General features: G+C 36.3%; 2 protein-coding genes across 7 annotated transcripts; both read right to left on the reverse strand.

Moving 5' to 3' along the window:
* Positions 1 to 188: 188 nt before the first annotated feature.
* On the reverse strand, positions 189 to 6069 carry LOC111384420 (fimbrin-1-like). 5 transcript variants are annotated; one of them, XM_023008692.1, is made up of 16 exons: positions 5972 to 6069; positions 5825 to 5882; positions 5567 to 5685; positions 5155 to 5325; positions 4578 to 4816; positions 4327 to 4498; positions 4201 to 4239; positions 3944 to 4012; positions 3744 to 3860; positions 3308 to 3519; positions 2596 to 2751; positions 1826 to 2025; positions 1338 to 1495; positions 1145 to 1241; positions 881 to 972; positions 189 to 763 (listed from the first exon to the last, which is right to left on the reverse strand). In XM_023008692.1, exons 3-16 carry the CDS (start codon positions 5654 to 5656, stop codon positions 416 to 418), a joined length of 2160 nt encoding a protein of 719 aa, XP_022864460.1. In that variant the 5' UTR covers positions 5657 to 5685; positions 5825 to 5882; positions 5972 to 6069; the 3' UTR covers positions 189 to 415. The 5 variants fall into 5 exon arrangements, with proteins under 5 accessions (XP_022864460.1, XP_022864458.1, XP_022864461.1 ...); XM_023008690.1 differs by having other exon boundaries at positions 5567 to 5717; XM_023008693.1 differs by lacking the exon at positions 5567 to 5685.
* Positions 6070 to 7823: 1754 nt separating this feature from the next.
* On the reverse strand, positions 7824 to 17989 carry LOC111384425 (sodium/hydrogen exchanger 4). Of its 2 annotated transcripts, none has more exons than XM_023008698.1 (14): positions 17662 to 17989; positions 13885 to 14003; positions 13692 to 13789; positions 13513 to 13572; positions 13360 to 13406; positions 13074 to 13268; positions 12185 to 12231; positions 11969 to 12035; positions 11273 to 11373; positions 10918 to 11019; positions 9422 to 9566; positions 9065 to 9127; positions 8873 to 8956; positions 7824 to 8357 (listed from the first exon to the last, which is right to left on the reverse strand). In XM_023008698.1, exons 1-14 carry the CDS (start codon positions 17815 to 17817, stop codon positions 8082 to 8084), a joined length of 1560 nt encoding a protein of 519 aa, XP_022864466.1. In that variant the 5' UTR covers positions 17818 to 17989; the 3' UTR covers positions 7824 to 8081. The 2 variants fall into 2 exon arrangements, with proteins under 2 accessions (XP_022864466.1, XP_022864465.1); XM_023008697.1 differs by lacking the exon at positions 17662 to 17989 and adding an exon at positions 15831 to 16069.
* Positions 17990 to 22769: the final 4780 nt, after the last annotated feature.

Genomic DNA, 22769 nt, shown 5'->3' on the forward strand with positions numbered 1-22769 from the left:
CTAAGAATTATAATTCAATTATGATCCTAATCAATTACACGCGCCTGTTTGGCTAAGCTTTTAATTAGTAACTGATTTTGAAAAATACGTTAACTGAGTTGATAGTTATGGCCCACCTAATAATAATATTATAAAAATACGTTCCTTTTAACACGTTAATTTCCAAATATAAATCAAATGTTTAATAAGAAAGCATCTAATATTTAATTTTTATTGTGAAACTAATACATCCACATAATATTTTGGTGTGCATTATCACCACTGATATTATTATTCGATGAGACTCTTATTAGCTATTGTCTCTTTTTACAATCCAACGCAGGGTGCTGCACCGGTCAATAGCTCGAGTTCTAGTTGGTGAGTCTTCTTATCTTCTACATTTTCTACGAAAGACAGAATGCCAAAAGCTGCACAACTAGTGCTCATTTTGTGATTGTGTATCAGAGGCTGCATTGTCTCCATCTGAAGTGGAGATCACATCATCGGAAGTTGTATCGTCGATGATCATATTCAATACTTCAGTAGCCAGCAAGCTATCATCATCTGTACTAGTAGACGGTGATGGGGATGCCTCCCAGGAAGCAGTTGTAGCAGGTGAAGAAGCAGGGGATAAAGAATCATTAATGCCATCGATTGAAGGTTCGGGTGATGCACCTCGACTAGAAGCACCGGGTGATTGAGACGAATCCGACTCTTCAACCGACTGCTGAAGGCTCCAATACATTATGCTAGCTGTTAAAGAAAGGATCATTTTTTGGTTCACCTGCCATAAAATCATCCCGTCTAATAGCTTAATAACCTGTAATCAATAATAGTTGAACCACCCCGTCTAATAATTTAAGAAAGATTAACAAAATCTGGATTCAATTGGCATTGTCACCTGCAAAATGTCCTCCGGCAACAAGAAAATAGAACACCCAAGTTTTCTTGCAACACTGATTATGTAAGTAGCATTCAGCCTCTTCTCGTCATCTATCACGTGAATAACAGAACTTTAGTCAGTTTTTTTCCGGTGGCAATTTGATAAATACAGTCAATACTACCACAAGCAGGACTGTGAAAATTGAGAGGAACGAATGGAGAAAAGGTGCAAAAGAAACTAAATTTTATGATAAAGACAATTAAGTCTATTGTTGCAACGTACTAGTTTCGCCCTTGGTAACGAGGTTCCAATTAACAACTCGAGGCTCGACTGCACTGAGAAGCTCAAGGAAGAATAATCCACTTGAAAGGCTCTTGTCCTACATAAGCATTCCAAAAGCACATCACTAAGCAATGGCAAAATACAGATATACGCGCGCAAATATCATTCGACAAAAAAGTAGTTTAATTTCAACCTTGAAACTTTCCATTTGAGATTTTCTGCCTGTACCCTTCACTCTTTTGTTTGCCCAGCTTAGGATATGAGCATCGGTAATCTCTTTTCCTTGGAAACGGGATCTTAAATTCTTCAAGAGTTGAAGCATATTAAACCTCATTAACTGCCATAGGAAAGCTGAAATAACCAAAAAAGGAAAATAGAGGTAAAAAAACACAAGCAAGCAATTCAGAGAATTTATCTTTTGGATCAAGCTCTTAAATAGATTCAGTTAGGAAGCGAAACAAATAGAGGTTTGAAACACAAAGCTATGAAAAAAACTAAACCTATGTGAGCGCAAAGGAGTATTCATCTGTCACATGAGTTCGGCCAACAAAGAGATATTTGGTTTAGAAATTTATTACATTGAAATAAAATTTCATTACTTTCTATGACAATTATTATATAGATCAAAACCAAGTGGGACATACATCCAGGAAATTTACAATAATAAACGAAGTTCAATACCGAGTATGAGCTTCTTATTCCCTTGTACAATATCATTCCCGGCTACATTCACTAGCGAAAGCTTCAACTGCCTCCCGATCCTGATAACTTGGTTGCAATTCTCTACTTTTCTGAATGGCATTTTTATGGGAGGTTTTGTTGCTTGCTTCCAGTTGACAGATCTAGGAGAAACTTTGTCCAGTACTTCCAAAAGAATCCATCTACAGACACAACACATTCACTTAAAAAGAAGCTCATGGAAACTCATAATGACTGATGTCAGAAGTAAAATGAACTCTATACTATACTGATATTTGTGTTGCCTGTATAGAGTCGAATCATACTGGAGAATATTCCACTCAATTGTGGATGGACTTACATGGTAAGGTCGATAGCAGGTCACTGGTGAGCCTAATTTTTCTATGATATATAAAGGATTTTTGGGAGGGTTGTTTTCTGTGAGACACAAACAGAGATACATGAGAAAATCCTATTATACTTTTTTTTCTCTATTACATTAAAAACAGCAGTAAATGGATTTAGCCCTCACATTCTGCATGATCACTGTTTCTTCTTCTTCTTCATTTTTTTTTTTTTACCTGTCATTTCTCTCATAATTGGGATTAGTGCTTAATCCCTAGCAATTGGGCCTGACTACTCCAGAATTATAATAATAATAATAATATCATTGCCTCAGTCAGAAGTAGAGGACTAACTAACCAACTCGGACATGTTATAATGTTAAATGTGCAGATCTAAATGTGCCATTTTTATACATATGGAATGCTCACCCATTCCTAACATCCTCGAACAAGTTATTGACATAAGAGGCAATTCCTAGACTGTTGATCCATAGTCTAAAGCACCTTTCCTCTCTAGATATTTGCTCATCATCTGTCGTCATCTTGGCGAAAGAGATCATTTTGTTGTCTGTAGACAAGCCATTCCTGGAAACAAAAGAACAGCTTTATTAACTAAAAAACATTCCTGTACACTTAAGGTGGATAGATGAAGAAAGAACAGTTTTTATTAACCTAAAGATCTTAGTAAATGAAAAAGCAGAGTAAGCCAAGTATAGACTCCATTATGGTGGAAATTCTTTCAGGGAGGGAGAAGTGCATCACTTGTAATCATCTCAAACAAGTTATAACATTTCTAGCAGTCCTAGTTAACATGAAAAGAGGAACATATGTTGCTTAATCATAGCTTCAGAGCAAGAAAATTCTGTTAAAACCATATCAGCAGCAAAACAATAGCACAGAAATGCCAATGTCAGAATGTGCTACAGAGGAAATGATTAAAATCAAGAGCAAGCATATAGAGCTGATAAGGAAATGACTAGTGATAGACACTAATTACTTAGAATTCCAACAACTTATGTTTCCTTTTCATCTATTCTTCTCATTTTGAATCTTGCAAGGGTGCGAGTCTGCTGCCAAGGAAGGGCAAAGAAGAGAACAACTGCTCCATTTGCTAGAACAAATAAAGAAGTTCATTTCAGACCTTTGTTGGAATATCTGAGCAACAAATGCAATATTCAAATTGGCAGAGCCCTCAACAATGTCTTTTGGAGTTAGATATATCTTGCAATCCATTTTCTCTGCATGTTCAAGAACCAAATTAGCCCTTACAGCCGGATCCTTGGCATCTAAGGTGGCAGGACTGCAGTGCTCAGGTGCAAGTACATTGAGCAGGTAAGCATAACCCTCTCCGTCCTGCCACATAAGAACTAAGCTCTGAATCCAAATTCTACATGGCAACATATACCTTTTAATCTTGGAAACCAGATAGCAGTTCAAGATATATATCCTTCTCAAAAAGAAAATTTGTTCTTAAGCACCTTCTTAACACCTTTTAAGAATTTTATTGATCTCTCAACAAAAATATAGGAAATTTTTGGAATTTGAAACCACAAGATAACTTTAGAAGGAAGATGTACCTTCAAGTCCGAAGAAAAATTTGTAACAGTGTTCTTGTAGCCTGCTTTCTTGAGATGGAAATTCATCCATTTCAGCAAGATCTTCTCTGGCGATAATCCCATAAGTTCCTCAATATCCTACAAAAAATAGAGACCCCTGATTGCGAACTCACAACATTTAGGAAGAAAATAGTCACTGTCAAAGGGATGCATATTCTTACATATTTGTCCTCCACAAGTTCCACGAGCTGGGGTGTCTTTCTAAGGTTAAGATCTGCCAATAGTTGAATCTGATGGTGCCATCGAAAAATACAATAGAAAGAGACTGTTTCAGCAAGCATCAATTATCACAAGTTTATACACCACAAGTTGCAATATAAATTCAATAATCCTCTTGGTATATCTCTTCCCTTTTTCTTCCCGTTTATGTTACGTGTAATAGAAAAGCATAAATAGAATAATGTCTGTATGTGCCAACCTTTATAATTTGAGAAATTAACCCAAGTACCAGATGAGGCTGCAAAAAGTAACGAGTAACCTAAAAAAATTAGTTACCAAAAGTGTTAATAAAATGCATATTGAATGACAAATTATCTCGACTCACTCTTCCTTCAACTAGATCTTGAGTACCAATGTTGATTACTGTGCAGCCAATAGCTTTTGCAGAGTTGAGGCAAAGAGTGTGATTTTCATTTCTTTCCCATGGGTTAAGCACTCGTTTGGTGTTGATGGCCCGTTCATCTATTGTTCCCGGTGCAGCAACATTTATCAGCTTGCTGCATCAAGACACAAGAAAATACTGATCACCATAAATTATCACCTTTTGAAGTCACATGGAAAAAGAACGAGACATACCATAACAAGACTCCATCTTTTGCAAGATTAAATAAAGCATTTGTAGATGGATCGATTGGAAGGAACTGCTTCAGAAATGGGTCATCTCTGAGGTAGCTGTTAATATGGGCAACATACAATGCCTTCTCCGACTGACTGATGGTGTGAAGAAGGGTAGTTGTGGTGGCCTTGAGGAATGAGGACGAGTTTTTCGAATTCCCCAATTTGGCATTCCCTCGATTTTGTAAGTCCAAATAAGTCTGCTCATTCAATAAAACTAATTAATATGTCACCTAACCTCCATTAAAATTTGAGTATGAGTAAGATGAAGTTCCTCTTCAATCAATGGTATAGCTGTAATTCCTCTCTACCATCTTTATGGCACATTTGACGGGGAGGATTAGATGGGACTCAACATTATTAAGATAAAAAGAAACTAAATCCTTGATAATTACATTATCCAATACTACAAACCAAACATACACTTGGATTGCAGCTTCAACCACACCGCCACAACATTCATATCACCAAGTTGCATCTATTTCAATTACTGCTCAATAAAACAAAACAATTGATCCATAAATTTCAAGAAACTCACTTTGAGAAAGCCTTCGAAACCAATCTCACTGTTCACATCCGAATGAGTTTCTCCCAATGATCTCCTAATCTCCTCCTCATTGAACATCTCAGAAAACACGTTTAGTTTGATCATCAGAGGCGGCAAGTTCGCCACTTTAACTTTACCATTTTGATTCTCCATTGAAAAGAACTACAAACAAACACCAAACAAAACACATTTCACACATCAATCTAGACAGATGAACAATACATATCACCTATCTAGCTTCAATTATCAGTTCAAGAAATGCAACGAAATACGGCAAATTTTTCACATTGACTCAGTGTCAGTTCCATATTTCACAGAAAATGTCTTGTCAAGAATTCACAATACCAAGATTCAGTAGGAGCACAAAGTTTGAATATAGTAGAGGGGATAGAAAGGAAATCACTTTTGCTTTAAGGCTGCGAAGTTCGACTTGCGTAAACTGGCTCTGCAGCCATTGATCAGAAACGAGAACTCCTCCCACGAAGCTAGACATCTCCTGTTCTACCCCTTCGCCCCACAAATCTCGAGGAATATGAACAATCTCAATCTTACGACTGATATACATGTGTATAATAAGAGAAATCCACAAGCCCACAATTCCAAATCACCGAGTCTAATTTAAAATGCGGAATAAAATCAATAGATAAGCGTTTCATCTAACCATGCAAGCGGAGTCAACACTTGGACAAATCTCCAATTAACACCATTACACCTCAACCCTGACAACAATTTGTACAGAAAAATTGAAGTGAAGATTGAATCGTGTTTCCTGAAATTCAAGAATAAGAATAAGAAAAACAGAACTTACAAAATCCATGATTTCAGCAAACCGAGGTTTTTGTTTTCTTCTTATTTTTAATTTATTCAAGATTTGACTGTTCAGTCCACGTTTGTCTTACATATATTCACCGCATTGCTTGGTTAAAGAGCAAAGGGAGAAATTCTGTATCCGTACTGTGCATGTAACGCCACATGTTAGAGCACTGAATTGTATGCGAATGAATTTCCAACATGATCACTGAAATTCTAATTTATCTCAATTAGTCACCAACCTCAATTTAATTTGTTAAATGGCTAAATTTCAATTTAATTATAATTTTCCCACTATGTCACTTGCCATCTTCCATGTTGTGGCTGTACGTCAACTTATTACTATACTAACTCACAAGAATGTTAGAATGGAACATGTTCAAAAAGTGTTCCCAGGGTACATCACAATTGACAAAGATGAGGGCGCTTCAAGATTGACAGATCAGAGGTCGTGAGTTCGATTCTTGGAAGGCAGATATTCTCCTGAAAGACAGGAGCTCTACTCGAAGGCAAGATGCAAAGATGGGAAAACGACTTGCTTGGCACAGATCAGTTCGAGGGGGGGCTCTTGAGCACTAATCAGTTTGGGGCACAACCTACGGTTTAACTTGTCTACAGTTTGAGGGGCCAAGATGTAGACTCCGGGATTGAGTCACTGTAAGGTAGATATCTGGATATCAAAAAAAAAAAAAATGTTCAAAAAGTTGGTGTAACCTTTATTTTATCATTTGTATTTTTAAGGTATCACATAGCGGTTAAATAAAAGATTGATTATAGTATTACCGACAATGGAGTAGTTTCCATTAATTTTGAGGACAATAGGGGATAGAATATTACCTAAGTCGTGAAATACTTTGGTGAAATAATAAAATTGTAATGACTCAAATGACATAAATTAGAGTTTAGTGATGCAATTAAAATATCACTTAAAATTCAGTGATCGTGATGAAAAATTACCCAATGCTGAGTCTCGTAGCGCAGTTTTCTATCTTGCATGTTTGCCTACTTATGGCTAAATACCTATTTATTTGTAGCACAGTAAATAAATAGTTCAATCAGTTTAACTTTCCATTTACACGATCTAACAAACTTGTTAAGGAATTATAATTTACTATGTTTAGCACATGTTTGAGTAGGATTAAAATCAAATTTTTAATAGATTTTGATAAAAAAATTAATAAAATACGTAATTGAAAAGGTATGATCCTATGAAATATGTGATTAAAATTTACATTGACTTTAACTTAAATTAAAATCTAAATCAAAATTTGTACCAAACAAAGACTAAAAATAAGACTAAACCCTTGTTTGAGCTCCATTTTTTTTTTTTTGGGTAATAGATTTTGAAATAGAGAATTTTTAAAATAAGCAAAAACTTTTAATTTACGTGCAAAATTATTTTATTGAAAAAATATATCTTTAAAAATGAGTTCTAAAAAAATAGAGCTCAAACAAAGGCTTAACTTATATAATATTCTAAATATAAGTCAGACAATTGTATTTGCAATTATACGCATGTCATTGTTTTGAAAATAAAAGGTGGCATGGCCGAAAAGAGATAGAATATAGCTACTTAAAACAGGGTCATTTAACAGGATTAGGTGATTGGCACCGCGTGTGTGACTTTTTTCTTCTTCTTCATTTTTTTTTCCAAACTATCCAATAAATATTTGACACGTGTCCCCCATTTTTAAATCCTGTTATTGTATTGAAAAAATATATCTTTAAAAATGAGTTCTAAAAAAATAGAGCTCAAACAAAGGCTTAACTTATATAATATTCTAAATATAAGTCAGACAATTGTATTTGCAATTATACGCATGTCATTGTTTTGAAAATAAAAGGTGGCATGGCCGAAAAGAGATAGAATATAGCTACTTAAAAGAGGGTCATTTAACAGGATTAGGTGATTGGCACCGCGTGTATGACTTTTTTCTTCTTCTTCATTTTTTTTTTTCAAACTATCCAATAAATATTTGACACGTGTCCCCCATTTTAAAATCCTGTTATTAACCCTATTTATGTAACAAGATTGAGATAACTCAAGGTAAACACTATTCATTGCCAAACTTGTTCCGCTGTGTCCTTTCAGATCATAGTGACAGTTATCATGATGATAGGCTGCTTCGTGGTCCACCAAACATTGGTCTCATGTAGGCATCATCAAATCTTCTCCAGAAGGAATGTATAGTGTATACCGGTCTTTCCATCAGCATCGACAAACTATCCGTTACTCGATGAAGGTTGGTTTCTGCAGATTCTTGAAAGGAAAGCAGAGGAAGCTTCATATCCTCCTCCGAGATACTTCGTTCCCTGTCTATGTTGCCGGTTTCACTATGAGGAAGCAGATAATTTACAAGCGGTTTGGTTAAAAAGCCAAAGACCTACATTACAAGATACTTTTCAGACAAAATGATCAATTTGATGTAAGGATGAGGAGGATTGAACAATATTAAATAAGAAAAAGAAGTTAAAACTTATACCGTTCTAATACTGTGATAAGTAAGAAGTTGCCACTTTAGAAAGAAGACTATTCTACGTAAGCAAGCATCGAAACAACTAGTAATGGTAAGATCAGGAAAGCAGAGGAAGCTTCATATCCTCCTCCGAGATACTTGGTTCCCTGTCTATGTTGCCGGTTTCACTATGAGGAAGCAGATAATTTACAAGCGGTTTGGTTAAAAAGCCAAAGACCTACATTACAAGATACTTTTCAGACAAAATGATCAATTTGATGTAAGGATGAGGAGGATTGAACAATATTAAATAATAAAAAGAAGTTAAAACTTATACCGTTCTAATACTGTGATAAGTAAGAAGTTGCCACTTTAGAAAGAAGACTATTCTACGTAAGCAAGCATCGAAACAACTAGTAATGGTAAGATCAAGTTCTACTTACTATTGTACTAAAGAGCACAACGATAATTGTTGTTGTGACCATTGTAGCATCTACTTGGTCAGGTGACACACCATAATGTGTGAACTGCATCCACAAATGACAAGATGTACGAAAAGCAACACTTGTTACATCCAGTACCCAAGAAACTCGAATTGCAGTAAGATTTTGACTTTTTAGAAACATTTAGAGTACCTGTTTAAATGCCAATGCAATAGAGACAGCTCCTCTCATTAGCCCAGCCCACCAAATTATTATCTAGTGTCAGACCACGGAGCAAATGAGTAGACATTTAGTTTCCCTATTTATTGAAACTTGCTTCCCCGAAAAAGATTAGGAAATACATTACTAATCCTATTGTGGCTTGGAGATTCAACCAATATATGTTCAGCAGCAAAATGCAGTTTAACACCCTTAATGGGAGTTAACCACAAGGAGATTTACTAGTCCACTTTTTAACCAAAGGGATAAATTGACTGGTCCAGAATATCAATAATCAACAAATGTAACTTCCCTTATATAGAACTATATTTATATATCCAATATACCAACCTGGTGCTTGAATGTTATTGATGATGACCTTGTTGCAGTTCGGCTCATGCAGTTGGATAAAACAGAGAGAGGAAAAACAAAAGCAGCACGTCCAAGCATTACCAATAGCATCACACTCCCATAAACTCTAATAGAGTTCCCAAAACTGCAGATAAGATTAAGTAGAGAGAGACGCTTGTATCAGATAGGGTCGTCCAGTAACTTAAATGTAAGCTGCTGTAAAAGGAGTCAGCTAAAGTGGCCCATCTGACTATTTGTCTGCCTAATGAGCCTCAAATCTGTTCAGTTCTGGCTTAGAATGAATACTAGAATTCAGAAATTAGGTTCTATACCTAATTTGATGAACTGAAAAAACTATTCATGAAGAAAAAGTATTACCACCTGCCTACACATTTTCCTTATTTAACCTTTATAAACAAGGTAATTTACATTTTAGAAACTTCAAATATAGGCTAATTTCTCGAGTATCCAAATAAATAAATAAATGAACCAGAGAGGCAAATAGTTCCAGATCAAAAGAAAGAGAAGGGCTGATATACATTCTGAGCTAAAGTTTCAATCATTTGAGCTTTTGGAAAATAAATCAGATACGTGCATACAAGACCATTTGCAATTGAAAGGACTTCGTGATCTCCCCCAACACCCAAAATTAGAAATGCTCCTGTTAACATGGATAATTCTCCACATTTTTAGAGGACTAAAGCAACTCAATACAATGGATATAGCACGTAGAGAAGGCCTAACGCAGGAACAAGAAATAAGTAACTTGATGGTTCATTGATGCAAGTAATCGTGGTTCTTGGCAAGCTATATGCCAGTTTGGTGAAAAGCCACTGTTGAGAAGCAATTCCAAGGTGAGTAGTTGAAAAGGTATAGAATTTGATAAAGCTGAAGCTCAGTGGGTTAATCCCCAGATGTACACAAGCAAGGCTATAAATTTTAAAATGGTTATCATTTATCAACATTGACACGATAAATAATAGGGAATGTTTTGTATAGAGACTATTAATTTGGTGACCCCTGTGATTAGGTATATTCATCATAATATAAAGATTCAGGAGATACATATATAAGAAGGAAAATGCTAAGCACCACTTGTCCATCAAGTGAATCTTCACAGTGAATTAATTATTTATGTTAAGTTAGTTTTGCACATGTATATTGCAGTTTAGATGAATCCCTGGGCATCCCAACGTGATTTGAAATGTATCAGAGGAAGTATTAAAACAATGGTGCATTGCAGGTTTCCAAAATATAATCTTTTACTAGCAGCATGCTCGATAGAGTAGCAGACCAGCTGTGAGCTAGATGCTAGGCACCGACAATGGTGTAAACTTGAATCTTTTGTTTCAATAAATTCATTTTTATTTCTTAGTATTTTATTCGATATCATTTGTAATTTAGTTTATTTATTCTTGAAGAGAACCTACAGATTACCATCTATTCATAAAGCACACAACATAAACAAAACTTGCCCTTGGAAGGACATTTGTTACCTCAATTTGCTCATTTTCCACTTCTCAATGTCAAGAGCATCCATTCCCACATATAAAAATATAAAAGTTTCTGCAATGAAGGACATCGTTGCAAAAACATGCCTGCAATTGTTAAATTAGAAAGGAGTTCATCATATCGACGGATGATAGATATCAAATCTTATACTTTTTCAATTGCTTGTATAATTTTTGAAATTTGTAGTTTAATTTTGCAATTTCTGATTAACAAGGAAACAGATGATGAGAGTTAAAAACAGTTCAAACCAAGATTGAACTAGAAAAACACCCTAAGATAATTTTTGCAGTTGTCAATAACCAGAGCTACTAAAGCTCTACTTGATCTAGTCATACGTGCCTGGTTGTGATTCTTGAACTCTCTGTAACATTATGCCAAGCATAATGCGACATTAAAATCCCAGAAAAGAAGACTGTCAAAATTCCACTGAGGTCGAAAAGCTGCAAAATGCAGTTTTCAATCATCACATATCTCCATGTTATACAGCACATGCAAAAATGAAGAAGGTCGAGAAAGCATGAGCCATGGAACCTTTCAAAGAATTGTGTGCTTTCAAGAAAGCTTACACGATATCGCTTAAAAATGATGAAAAACAGCCAACATTTTGAACTGCAGCAAATTACAGAATCACCAACATGAATTATGTCAAATCAAAATATCTACAGAAACTAGAGACGATTTACAGACAATTCTGACTATTTTTTTAACAGTCATATTACAGTCATTTTGTAACTCTAGGAAAGACGTTCTGTATGATGTTCTCACTGATGGAAAAAAGAAAAAAGATAACTTAAGTCTGATACTGGAGTAACATTTCATGTAAGCAATGATTGGAGAAGATTAGATGCTAAACTCATGCATTTGATCCAACATTCCTTCATAAATTATAAATTAATTTTAAGCGTTCGATTTGAATGGGTTGATTCATTTTACCAGTGATCCAAGCTATATGGTGCAAAAAGCAAAAAGTACTCAGACACATTGACCGGAATATATTAACCTATATAATCTCAATTTTCTAACATTGTTCTTTACCTCAGCCAACATGTAGGAAAGATATGCCATTAAAACCATAAGAGCAATTTCACGAACAGTTGAATGTCTGCCAACACAAAGAAACATATGAATCCAAAGGAGTTCCATAAACTAGCATATGTTCAGCTCTAGACTTCATAATACAAGCATTCTTTTATCCTCTGATGTGGATCGTCCAATTCTACTACACAAAAAGAAATTGGTAATAACAGTTACCTGCCAAAGTACAAGCCTTTAAGAATATACGCGGTCAAAAGTCCAGTCTGCAAGCAGAAAGAAAACCACTAAGCTGATGGTTCCTTGAAAATTAAAATGTTATACAATACCTAGTTTCAAATATATATAATAGAGCATGTGAAATTTCTTGTTACTCTTGGAGAAAATTGTACAAAAATATCTTTACTACCCGAGGAATTCTATTGAAGGATAAAGAGTTATGAAGAGGAGACGTGTCGTAATTCTGTCGAGATTCAAAAATCAGTTAAAATGAAAATAATTCTTTAATCCAATCAAGCATCTCTAAGTCAAGAGTGATTTATATAGAAGACATACAAACACAAGAATTGACAGCGCTCAGTCTTTTGAAAACAATATTATCAAGGTATGTATCGTATTAGGTACTCTTTAAGATAAAATTAAGCTTGAGATATGCTTCTAAGGACAATACAAACTTCCAGAGAAGAATGATAAAAAAACATCCAGTGAAAAAAGACAGAGCATTCGGAAACTCTATCATATCATGCTAGGAAAGTTAATTTCATTAATTCCTTCCTTCTTAACCAATAAATTTGTAAAAAATTACTCCAATCTAATATCATTTCTATTTACTAAGTGCAGTGGGATAATTTTCCAAGACATACAAACACGAGAATTAATATATCTCAATCTTTAAAAAAATATCTAAATATATGTTTTACGAGTCCTCTTAAATTTAAAAATTAAGCTTGACATATGCTTCGAGGAAAAATGAAAAGAAATAAAGCTAAGTCTCAGAAAGCTAGACCATAAGGTTCACAACAAAATCAAGTGGATACCCTGCCCAAAGTTAACTACGCGATTCTGTGTGCATTGTTATGAAGTTTGCATATTACTAGAGGAAACTCACAGCAACTCCAAGAGCAGTGCTTGTGGAGAATAGATACAGGAAATCTACAAAGGTATGGACTGCCGTCCAGCCATCAATTCCATTGACGTCAATCTTTTGAACTGCATTGAATAGAACAACTGATGTGGCATCATTTACTACACCTTCCCCGAAAACTAGGCTGTATAGCAAAGGAGTCGCCTCTTGATGCAGAACCTAAACATAACTATTAGAACTCATAACTAGATAACAAAGGAGCTGCTTTCTTATTTAAACAAATAAAGAATGTGAGTTGTTTTTTACCGACCTGCAGTGTGCATACAGTATCTGTTGATGAAAAAATTGTTCCAATACCTTATATAAAGAAATAGCATATCAGATTGGATTTACATGGGCTAAAAAAAATATTGACATAAAAACTCATCATAAAATGATTTAATTTAGGAATCCAGGATCAAACCAAGATAATCACGAGCATTCAAACCGGTGAAACCGAACTTGGGAAACAAAAACCAGCTGCCTATATCAACAACATCCCAAAAACTTATAAAAATTAAACATACAAACAAGTTATGTTATCGATTCTTATTTCTATGTGATCAGGACGAAGTGAGAAAATTGGCGGGCATGACAAATTACCAGCCGTAATAATGGATGAGGATATAAAAACTCCAACAACGCCAAACAGCATTATAGTGAAGAAGTTATGGAAGAATTGTTTCTTTTTGACCTGGAAACTGGCAAAGACATCATAGTATTATAATATACACGACCTGTAAAGAGGCAACGAAATAAGTTTAAGATGCCCTTACTCAAACTAAAAACTTCTTACCCTGCATTGAATATGATTGGCGGAAGGAGATAGATGAAGAAAAGTTCTTCGTCAAACCTCAATATGTGAGAACTTTTCCACTTGCTTATGAGCAAAATTATTGTCCCTGTTAGACATCCCTAGTTTGGCCCACCCCAAAAAAAAAAAGGAAAAAAAAAATCATCAAAAGATATGATACTAATGTTTATTATTACGTGAATAAAGTCTATAAGATTGAAGGCAGCAATAACTAACAACGAAGAAGAGAAAACATGGAAATGCATTGAATGCAATATCTAACAAGGAAGAAGAGAAAATATGGTGTCCAATTGTAACTATAAGCACTGAACTCTCTCCGTAGCAATACACTGACTATTTTATCCTCTCTGTACTATATGTAAACATCTAGCTTATCTCTTGCAGCACGTGATATACCATGAATATTGTACTTACTGCTTGTTTGAGCCCCATTCTTTAGAAAAAATGCATTCTTCTACAGTATTTTGACATCATTTCAACCACACGTTCTTCAATAAAATAATATTACATGTAAATCCAAAAATTTTTCTTATTTTTTAACCACACATTTCCCATCAATACAAAAGTTCATTTTTTCCTTTAAAATGGGGCTCAAATAAGGGCTTAATATAGCTAATTATTTACACTACCTCTACAACAGCACAACAAGACGAAACCATAGAAACTGCACCCATGAGATAGCATGCCAAAACACAGTCATCAAAATGAAGGAAAGAAACGGAAAGGAAAGGAAAGAGAAGAGGTTGCATGTGTGATAACACTAAAGCCGCATCATTAGTTCGGACAATTGTCAAGCATCCCTTTAACAATTTAACAACTCAAAGCAGCTCTAGACCAACGGCATGAAGAGTCATCCTTATCTATTAGTAGTACCTTCAGATAGCCAATTATTTAAGTTGTTCTAACTGATTCTGAACCAAAAAATGAAATCTTCCTAACATAGTAATTTAGAAAGAAGGCTTAAAAATCAGATCACGTGCTCCTTGGGGAGAAAACCTAGATCAACTTATAATACAGTGTTGAAAGGAGGCTGTGAAAATTAAATTGTAAAACAGGAAAGAAGACTGACTTCATTCAAAGCTTTGCAGTAGAGAGCTTTTTCTAAATCATACTTCAAACTTTGTTGGCGTGTTGTGGTATATTATAAACACCAAAGAACTATTAGGAGGCATGTCTAACATTACCACGAACAATTAGGACCTTCATTACATTTTTGAGTTTCACTAGACACCGCTGGTATTCATCTCTTCAGATGAATGGCAATTATGCCACCTACGAAGCCAGCATATCATTTCTTGAGTTTCATCACATGCAATCTTGTATAAGTTTGCCGGTGCAAAAGTGAACTAAAAGTGTAACTAAATGTAAACACTTGAATCCTTGGGCTATCAATGTTGCACCTTTTAGACTTTTACTACCTTGCAATATATCTGGCAGGAAAGAAACAATACGAAAGTGGTGATTATTGTCATTAAGATCAAAGCCTCTTCTGGTGGGGAAAAAAAAAAGAAAAAAGAAAATAAACATTAGAGCCAACTAAACTATGGGTGTTAAGTCACAAAATTCAGTGATAGGTGATCTGATCCTTCGCCAACCATGGCGTGGTGGGTGCAATTCTGCTTCATCCCTAACAAAGTTCAGCTTCCAGGAGGGGGCTTTAAATTTTGTGAAAACTCAACACGCCATCAAAGCCCAAAATGGGTTTAACAGTAATCTAAAAGTGCAGGCCACCAATTAAATCAATTTTTCTTTCTTCTCTTTCATGTAAAACCAAATACAATACCGTGTGTCAGTGTGTGATGTGTAGCAACGACATCTTACATTAAAATATTATGCATGTATGTAACATTATATCAAAGAGACTTGTACTCAGGTTCTGTGTATTAAAAATTTCATCAATGACAGAAACAGAGAAAGTTCATACGTACGATGATAAGAGCGGTGATGGATTCGTTAACCCAACGACTTTCTCCGAGCAAATGCCCAATCACTAAACAAAAGCATAGAACCGCCACAAAAATAGTTATCGGAATGACTTGCTCATGGCGTTCCCCAACGTTCATTGCAAAATCCGAAAACTCCATTCTTCTGCTTGATTTCGCGATGTCAATCAGTGTACGGTATTATATTCAGTAACAAACACAGAAATGAATCACACCGTGTGCGAGAGAAAGGGCCACAGACGGTATTATATTCAGTAACAAACACAGAAATGAATCACACCGTGTGCGAGAGAAAGGGCCACAGAGAGCTTCCACCTGGCGCATAAACCCCGCCTTGAAGATACGTGTCGAATAGAGCTCCACCGTAGGACACTCCGAACGAGGAAATTGTTGGAAATGGCCATATAACTCATTCAAATGACCTTTGACCGTCTTTTTAATTATAAAAAAAAATCGAATTTAAAGTTTAAAATTTTAAAATATCTCTCGGCTCTCACAAAATTGAATCTCACAAAACTAAAAAAGCAAGGACGATTTCCAGTAGGTCGGAGAAGTTGCTCTCCATCGTCGGCCAACGATTTTGTTAAGGTAACCATTATTTGATTGGATTAATGTTTATATTTTGTTGGAGATTTTTTCAATATATTTTTGTTTATATAAGTAAAATAGGGTGTATATAGTGTAAAAAATGGTTGGTTGTTTGAATTTGGAGGCTTTCCTCGTCGAAAATTGTGATTTTCTAGCGAAAAAGCTGAAGAAGAAGGCTGGCTGCTGGTGCAGCCAACATTTTATGCTTGAACCCGACTGTTAACAGTCAGGTCGACTTCTAACCCGATTGGTAACAGTTGGGTAACAGTCGGTATGGGCCGACAATTAAATAGTTGGCCCATACCGACAATCGGCAGTCGACCCATACCGACTGGTAACAGTCGGCATGGGCTGACAATTAAACAGTTGGCCCATACCGACAGTCAGCAGCCGACCCATACCAACCGTAGTCGGTATGGGCCAACTGTTTAACTGTCAGCCCAGATTAGTGGGCCAATTATTAGCCCGACTGTCGGCCCACATATCATTTCTTGAGTTTCATCACATGCAATCTTGTATAAGTTTGCCGGTGCAAAAGTGAACTAAAAGTGTAACTAAATGTAAACACTTGAATCCTTGGGCTATCAATGTTGCACCTTTTAGACTTTTACTACATAATTTAATAATTTAATTTTTAATAATTTTTATTATTTGGTTTTAATAAATAATAAATTATTTAGTTTGTCGAATTTAAATAATATTGTTACGACTAAATTTACTTGCAATATATCTGGCAGGAAAGAAACAATACGAAAGTGGTGATTATTGTCATTAAGATCAAAGCCTCTTCTGGTGGGGAAAAAAAAAAGAAAAAAGAAAATAAACATTAGAGCCAACTAAACTATGGGTGTTAAGTCACAAAATTCAGTGATAGGTGATCTGATCCTTCGCCAACCATGGCGTGGTGGGTGCAATTCTGCTTCATCCCTAACAAAGTTCAGCTTCCAGGAGGGGGCTTTAAATTTTGTGAAAACTCAACACGCCATCAAAGCCCAAAATGGGTTTAACAGTAATCTAAAAGTGCAGGCCACCAATTAAATCAATTTTTCTTTCTTCTCTTTCAAGTAAAACCAAATACAATACCGTGTGTCAGTGTGTGATGTGTAGCAACGACATCTTACATTAAAATATTATGCATGTATGTAACATTATATCAAAGAGACTTGTACTCAGGTTCTGTGTATTAAAAATTTCATCAATGACAGAAACAGAGAAAGTTCATACGTACGATGATAAGAGCGGTGATGGATTCGTTAACCCAACGACTTTCTCCGAGCAAATGCCCAATCACTAAACAAAAGCATAGAACCGCCACAAAAATAGTTATCGGAATGACTTGCTCATGGCGTTCCCCAACGTTCATTGCAAAATCCGAAAACTCCATTCTTCTGCTTGATTTCGCGATGTCAATCAGTGTACGGTATTATATTCAGTAACAAACACAGAAATGAATCACACCGTGTGCGAGAGAAAGGGCCACAGAGAGCTTCCACCTGGCGCATAAACCCCGCCTTGAAGATACGTGTCGAATAGAGCTCCACCGTAGGACACTCCGAACGAGGAAATTGTTGGAAATGGCCATATAACTCATTCAAATGACCTTTGACCGTCTTTTTAATTATAAAAAAAAATCGAATTTAAAGTTTAAAATTTTAAAATATCTCTCGGCTCTCACAAAATTGAATCTCACAAAACTAAAAAAGCAAGGACGATTTCCAGTAGGTCGGAGAAGTTGCTCTCCATCGTCGGCCAACGATTTTGTTAAGGTAACCATTATTTGATTGGATTAATGTTTATATTTTGTTGGAGATTTTTTCAATATATTTTTGTTTATATAAGTAAAATAGGGTGTATATAGTGTAAAAAATGGTTGGTTGTTTGAATTTGGAGGCTTTCCTCGTCGAAAATTGTGATTTTCTAGCGAAAAAGCTGAAGAAGAAGGCTGGCTGCTGGTGCAGCCAACATTTTATGCTTGAACCCGACTGTTAACAGTCAGGTCGACTTCTAACCCGATTGGTAACAGTTGGGTAACAGTCGGTATGGGCCGACAATTAAATAGTTGGCCCATACCGACAATCGGCAGTCGACCCATACCGACTGGTAACAGCCGGCATGGGCTGACAATTAAACAGTTGGCCCATACCGACAGTCAGCAGCCGACCCATACCAACCGTAGTCGGTATGGGCCAACTGTTTAACTGTCAGCCCAAATTAGTGGGCCAATTATTAGCCCGACTGTCGGCCCACTTTTTTTGTTTTTTCATTTTTTTTCAATTTTTTTCACATATAATTTAATAATTTAATTTTTAATAATTTTTATTATTTGGTTTTAATAAATAATAAATTATTTAGTTTGTCGAATTTAAATAATATTGTTACGACTAAATTTAAATAAAATTTTTATATTTAATTTTTGTTTTAATATTTATTTTTATTTTTTCATTTTTGGTAAATAGAAATTTGAAATAATTGTTGGAAATTTTATTTATTTTTATTTTTATTATTAGTTTTTGATAAATAATATTATTTTCATTCAGCGAATTTACTTGAATTGATTAAAAAATTGTGATAATTGAAAAAAATTGACATTATTGATAATAGGATAAAAAAATTCACATTATTGATGATTTCAATTATTATGAATCTACGTTTTGCGTATTGTAGTTACAATTTCATTTGCTAAATTTTCTGTTATTATTATTATTATCACTTGTACAATGTTCTAACATTTTGAATTTTTACATGATGGATTATCATCTTGACGCAGAGTTGAGACAGATGTCACGCAAAGTTACGTGGAATAGTAGTTTTGATAATTTCACAGCTGTGTTAGAACTGCTTGATGATCAGCATGCTGATATGCTGCGTCAGTCCTTCCTGTGGCCTTTACACCCGTTGAGAGATCAACAGTACTCGGGTCAGATTATTGATGCATTTCTATGTCGATTGCTGAGTTCAGTCGACAGCGATACCCTCCACTTCGCAATCGGGGGTAAAATCGCCAGTTTTTTTATGTTCGAGTTTGCTCTGATCGGGGGATTAAAGACTACGGGCGATGAAGCAGCCGGTGATAGGACTCAGAGAAGAAATAGGCTTCATGATACTTATTTCGAGGGACAGGATACTATGCTTCTTACACAACTGTTGGACGCAATCAGGAGGTGTGATAAGATGTTAGACAGATTGAAGTTAGGTCTGGTTTACATCCTTGAGAGCGTGGTGCGGTGTCACCATAAGACTACTGCGATCGATCTCTTCCATCTGAAGATTGTTGACGACATCGATCGTTTCAACGATATCCGTGGGGCCGGAGATGTTTTGAGAACACTGTACACGTTTTCACCAAATCGCACTCGAAGCCAAAGGGAGCTATGCGTAAGTACGACACATATGGATTGCTCCTAGCGGTGCAGGTAAATGGTTAATATAATGAATGTTAAAATTATTTTCATATTGAATTTATATATAATAATTATGTGTTGTAGATCTGGGCGTATGAGGCCGTCCCCATATTGGGTGCCCGCTTTGCGAGATGAAAGGAAACATGCTGCCCTCGGATGCACCATTGGAGAGCATCGTGATCGGAGGGATGTCCCACTAGGAAACAGTTATCGGCTATCCTAGACGACCCTCATGTGAGTATTATGCATTTGTAATTTATATTGTGCATAATTTAATATCTAATTGCATGATCTTTTACTAGTTCAAATGTTAATACGTTAGCTTGAAATCATAACTAAGTTGACACCGTCGATGGAGGAAAAGGCTCAGGGTCTTGTGCGTGAATTAGGCGTTTCGCACACCCAAGACGACCATATGTTCGATTCGATCCACTACCGAGATTGGGTGAGCAAATTGAATAAAATCTATTGATTACCGTTTTGTATGAGTTAGTATTTATGGATTAAGTTAATAATTTGTAATGTCGTTGCTTGTGTAGGAGCGTGATCCAGTTGATCGACGATCACCTCCATCGAGGGCATCACCACCTCCGCCAAGGGCATCTCTTCCTCCGCTGGAGATGATGTCGACGGCGGCGGCATCTCCTCCGCCTCCCCCGTCCAGAGACCTTTCATGTGGATCTCCCATACGTAGTCAAGGGCACTATTTTGATGATTTGTACACTCGTCTGAGCAAATTTATAGCAAAGCAGGTCGACGGCTGCATCGAGAGATGATAGAGAGGGTTGATGATCTGGGACGACAGTTGGTAGGAAGGGTCGAAGGTTTGTCAAATGAGATTGCAGCACTCCAAAGTGATATAGTCGGTAGGCGATGGGTTGATGGAGACGGCAATCGACAGGGTGATAGAGATAGGGGTCTCCGACAGTCATACATACATGATGATGATGATGGGAATCGTTTATTTTATCCATGGAGCGCGATGTGATGGGAGCAGTGACAGAGAAGGGGGGCCATCGGGGAGGAAGACGGTGGTAGATGAGGGAGTGGCCCCGTCGGGGACGGAGACGGTGGCAGATGTGGGAGTGGCCCCATCAGGGACGGAGACGGTGGCAGATGTGGGAGTGGATGAGGTGGCGAGCCCTGGGGTAGAGGAGGTAGCAGTGTATAAGGCAAAAAAGCGTGCTATTGAAATGCCGGAGATGATGGTCGGCAAGAGGTCGAGAGTGCCGTCACAGTACGTCGTCTTTCCCTTCACGACTGAGGAGAAGAGGAGGAGGTTCATCGATGGGACGTATCCCAATTTGTTCGAGAAGTCGACCATGCTAAGTGGAAAGCATTCGAGGTTGAGTGGCGAAAAATGTTGCCGGGGTAAGTATTGTATGATTTAGTAGACTACCAGAACTCGTATATGCTTCGTTTAACGTTTTTTCTATTTTATTTCCAAAGCCACGCACATGATAGCCGGAAGGACGATATTGGACACATATAAGTGGTTCCATGATATCACCACTTAGGGGGCTTGGCTCGCCGACGATGTAAGTGAAGTGTTATTGTTACTTTTTGTATACATTATGTTTAATTTGGTAAATGAAATAAGTGTTTATGTCTTTGTTTTCCTTGATGTAACACATCGACATGGCCATGGATTTGTTGTGCGATCGAGTTGAGAGATATCCACAATCATTCCACAAGTCTGGCCGCATCATCCTGAACACCGAGTTCTTCCATGCCATTACCATTGAGTATCAATCCCTCCAGCTTCTAGGTAACGAGTACGTGCTTCTCGCGTATATGCTCGAGTGGGTCATCGGGCTGTCACCAAGTGTTGGGGAAAAGCCATGGGAGGGTTATACGCATTTGTACATTTCAGTTATCGTGAATCAGCACTGTATTGCACTGGAGATCGTGTTCCCTGATTCGACGATATATGTGTACGACCCCGATCATTCATGTCTGACACATGGACGACTTGAGAAGATCTTAGAGTCGGTGACTGTGATTGTTCTTATGATGGCTAGACATACGAGCTTGACTGTAGATGACAAACTAACCATCGTGCGGGACACGACGACGATGAGAGAGTCTATATCGTAAGTCTTTGTAATCTTTTTTTTTTTAATTTAGTAATCAGCTCGTACGTAATTGGAACCGAACTAACACATATTTGTTTATTTGTAGGGGCGACTGTGGGATTTTCGCAATCAAATACATAGAATTTTTTGTATAGCACATAAGGTTGATTGAATCAACCAGTAATAGATACAGAATTGACGAAATAAGTTAGCGTGTGATTTATACGAATTTAATTGTGATCCATAAATTATTTGTAAATATTTTTTGTAATTATTATTTGTAATTATTTTTTGTGATTATTTGTAACTATTTTTCGCAATTGTTTGTAATTATTCATGTAAATACTGTTCATTTCAATGTAAATACTATTCATTTCAATGTAAATACTTTTTATTTCAATGTAAATACTTTTCATTTCAATGGAAATATACAATACTCTAAGGGTGTGTTTGATTACATTTATTTTCCATCCAAATTTTTACTTGGAATGTTTGATTGCTATTTTTTTCCATGGAAAACATTTTCCAACTTTTGAAAATATGCCTAATTTTCCTTGTTTTTAAGGAAAATATTTTTTTTTGGGTAGAGGTGATTTTTATTTTCCACAAAAGATGGAAAATATTTTTTTTTCTAGGTAATATTTTTCATGTCAATCAAACACACTTTAACTGTCATTTAGGGGAACCTGACTTGTACAAAATTGGCGAGTATGTCTTACTGATTTGCACCTGCTACACCTACGTGGTCGAGAAGACTATCCTATATATGGTATTCTAGAAGTACTTGGACGTTCAGGATCACGTGGTTCAATGAGAGGTGCCGATAATGTATTGAACGGGCGAATATGATTGGGAACTTC

The sequence above is a fragment of the Olea europaea genome, unplaced genomic scaffold, assembly GCF_002742605.1.
Source record: "Olea europaea var. sylvestris unplaced genomic scaffold, O_europaea_v1 scaffold2910, whole genome shotgun sequence".
NCBI lineage: Eukaryota > Viridiplantae > Streptophyta > Magnoliopsida > Lamiales > Oleaceae > Olea > Olea europaea.

Excerpts from the sequence above, each read along its gene's own strand:
- LOC111384420 (XM_023008689.1), bottom strand. The coding sequence starts at position 5,728 with ATGTATATCAGTCGTAAGATTGAGATTGTTCATATTCCTCGAGATTTG. Across the intron at positions 4,817-5,154 it reads GTTTCGAAGGCTTTCTCAAA|ACTTATTTGGACTTACAAAA; the intron begins GTGAGTTTCTTG and ends TTGAATGAGCAG. Across the intron at positions 4,240-4,326 it reads AAGATCTAGTTGAAGGAAGA|CCTCATCTGGTACTTGGGTT; the intron begins GTGAGTCGAGAT and ends TACTTTTTGCAG.
- LOC111384425 (XM_023008698.1), bottom strand. The coding sequence starts at position 17,817 with ATGGAGTTTTCGGATTTTGCAATGAACGTTGGGGAACGCCATGAGCAA. Across the intron at positions 11,374-11,968 it reads TTTCCTACATGTTGGCTGAG|CTTTTCGACCTCAGTGGAAT; the intron begins GTAAAGAACAAT and ends TGCATTTTGCAG. Across the intron at positions 8,358-8,872 it reads TTGTGCTCTTTAGTACAATA|GTCTTTGGCTTTTTAACCAA; the intron begins GTAAGTAGAACT and ends CTTGTAATGTAG.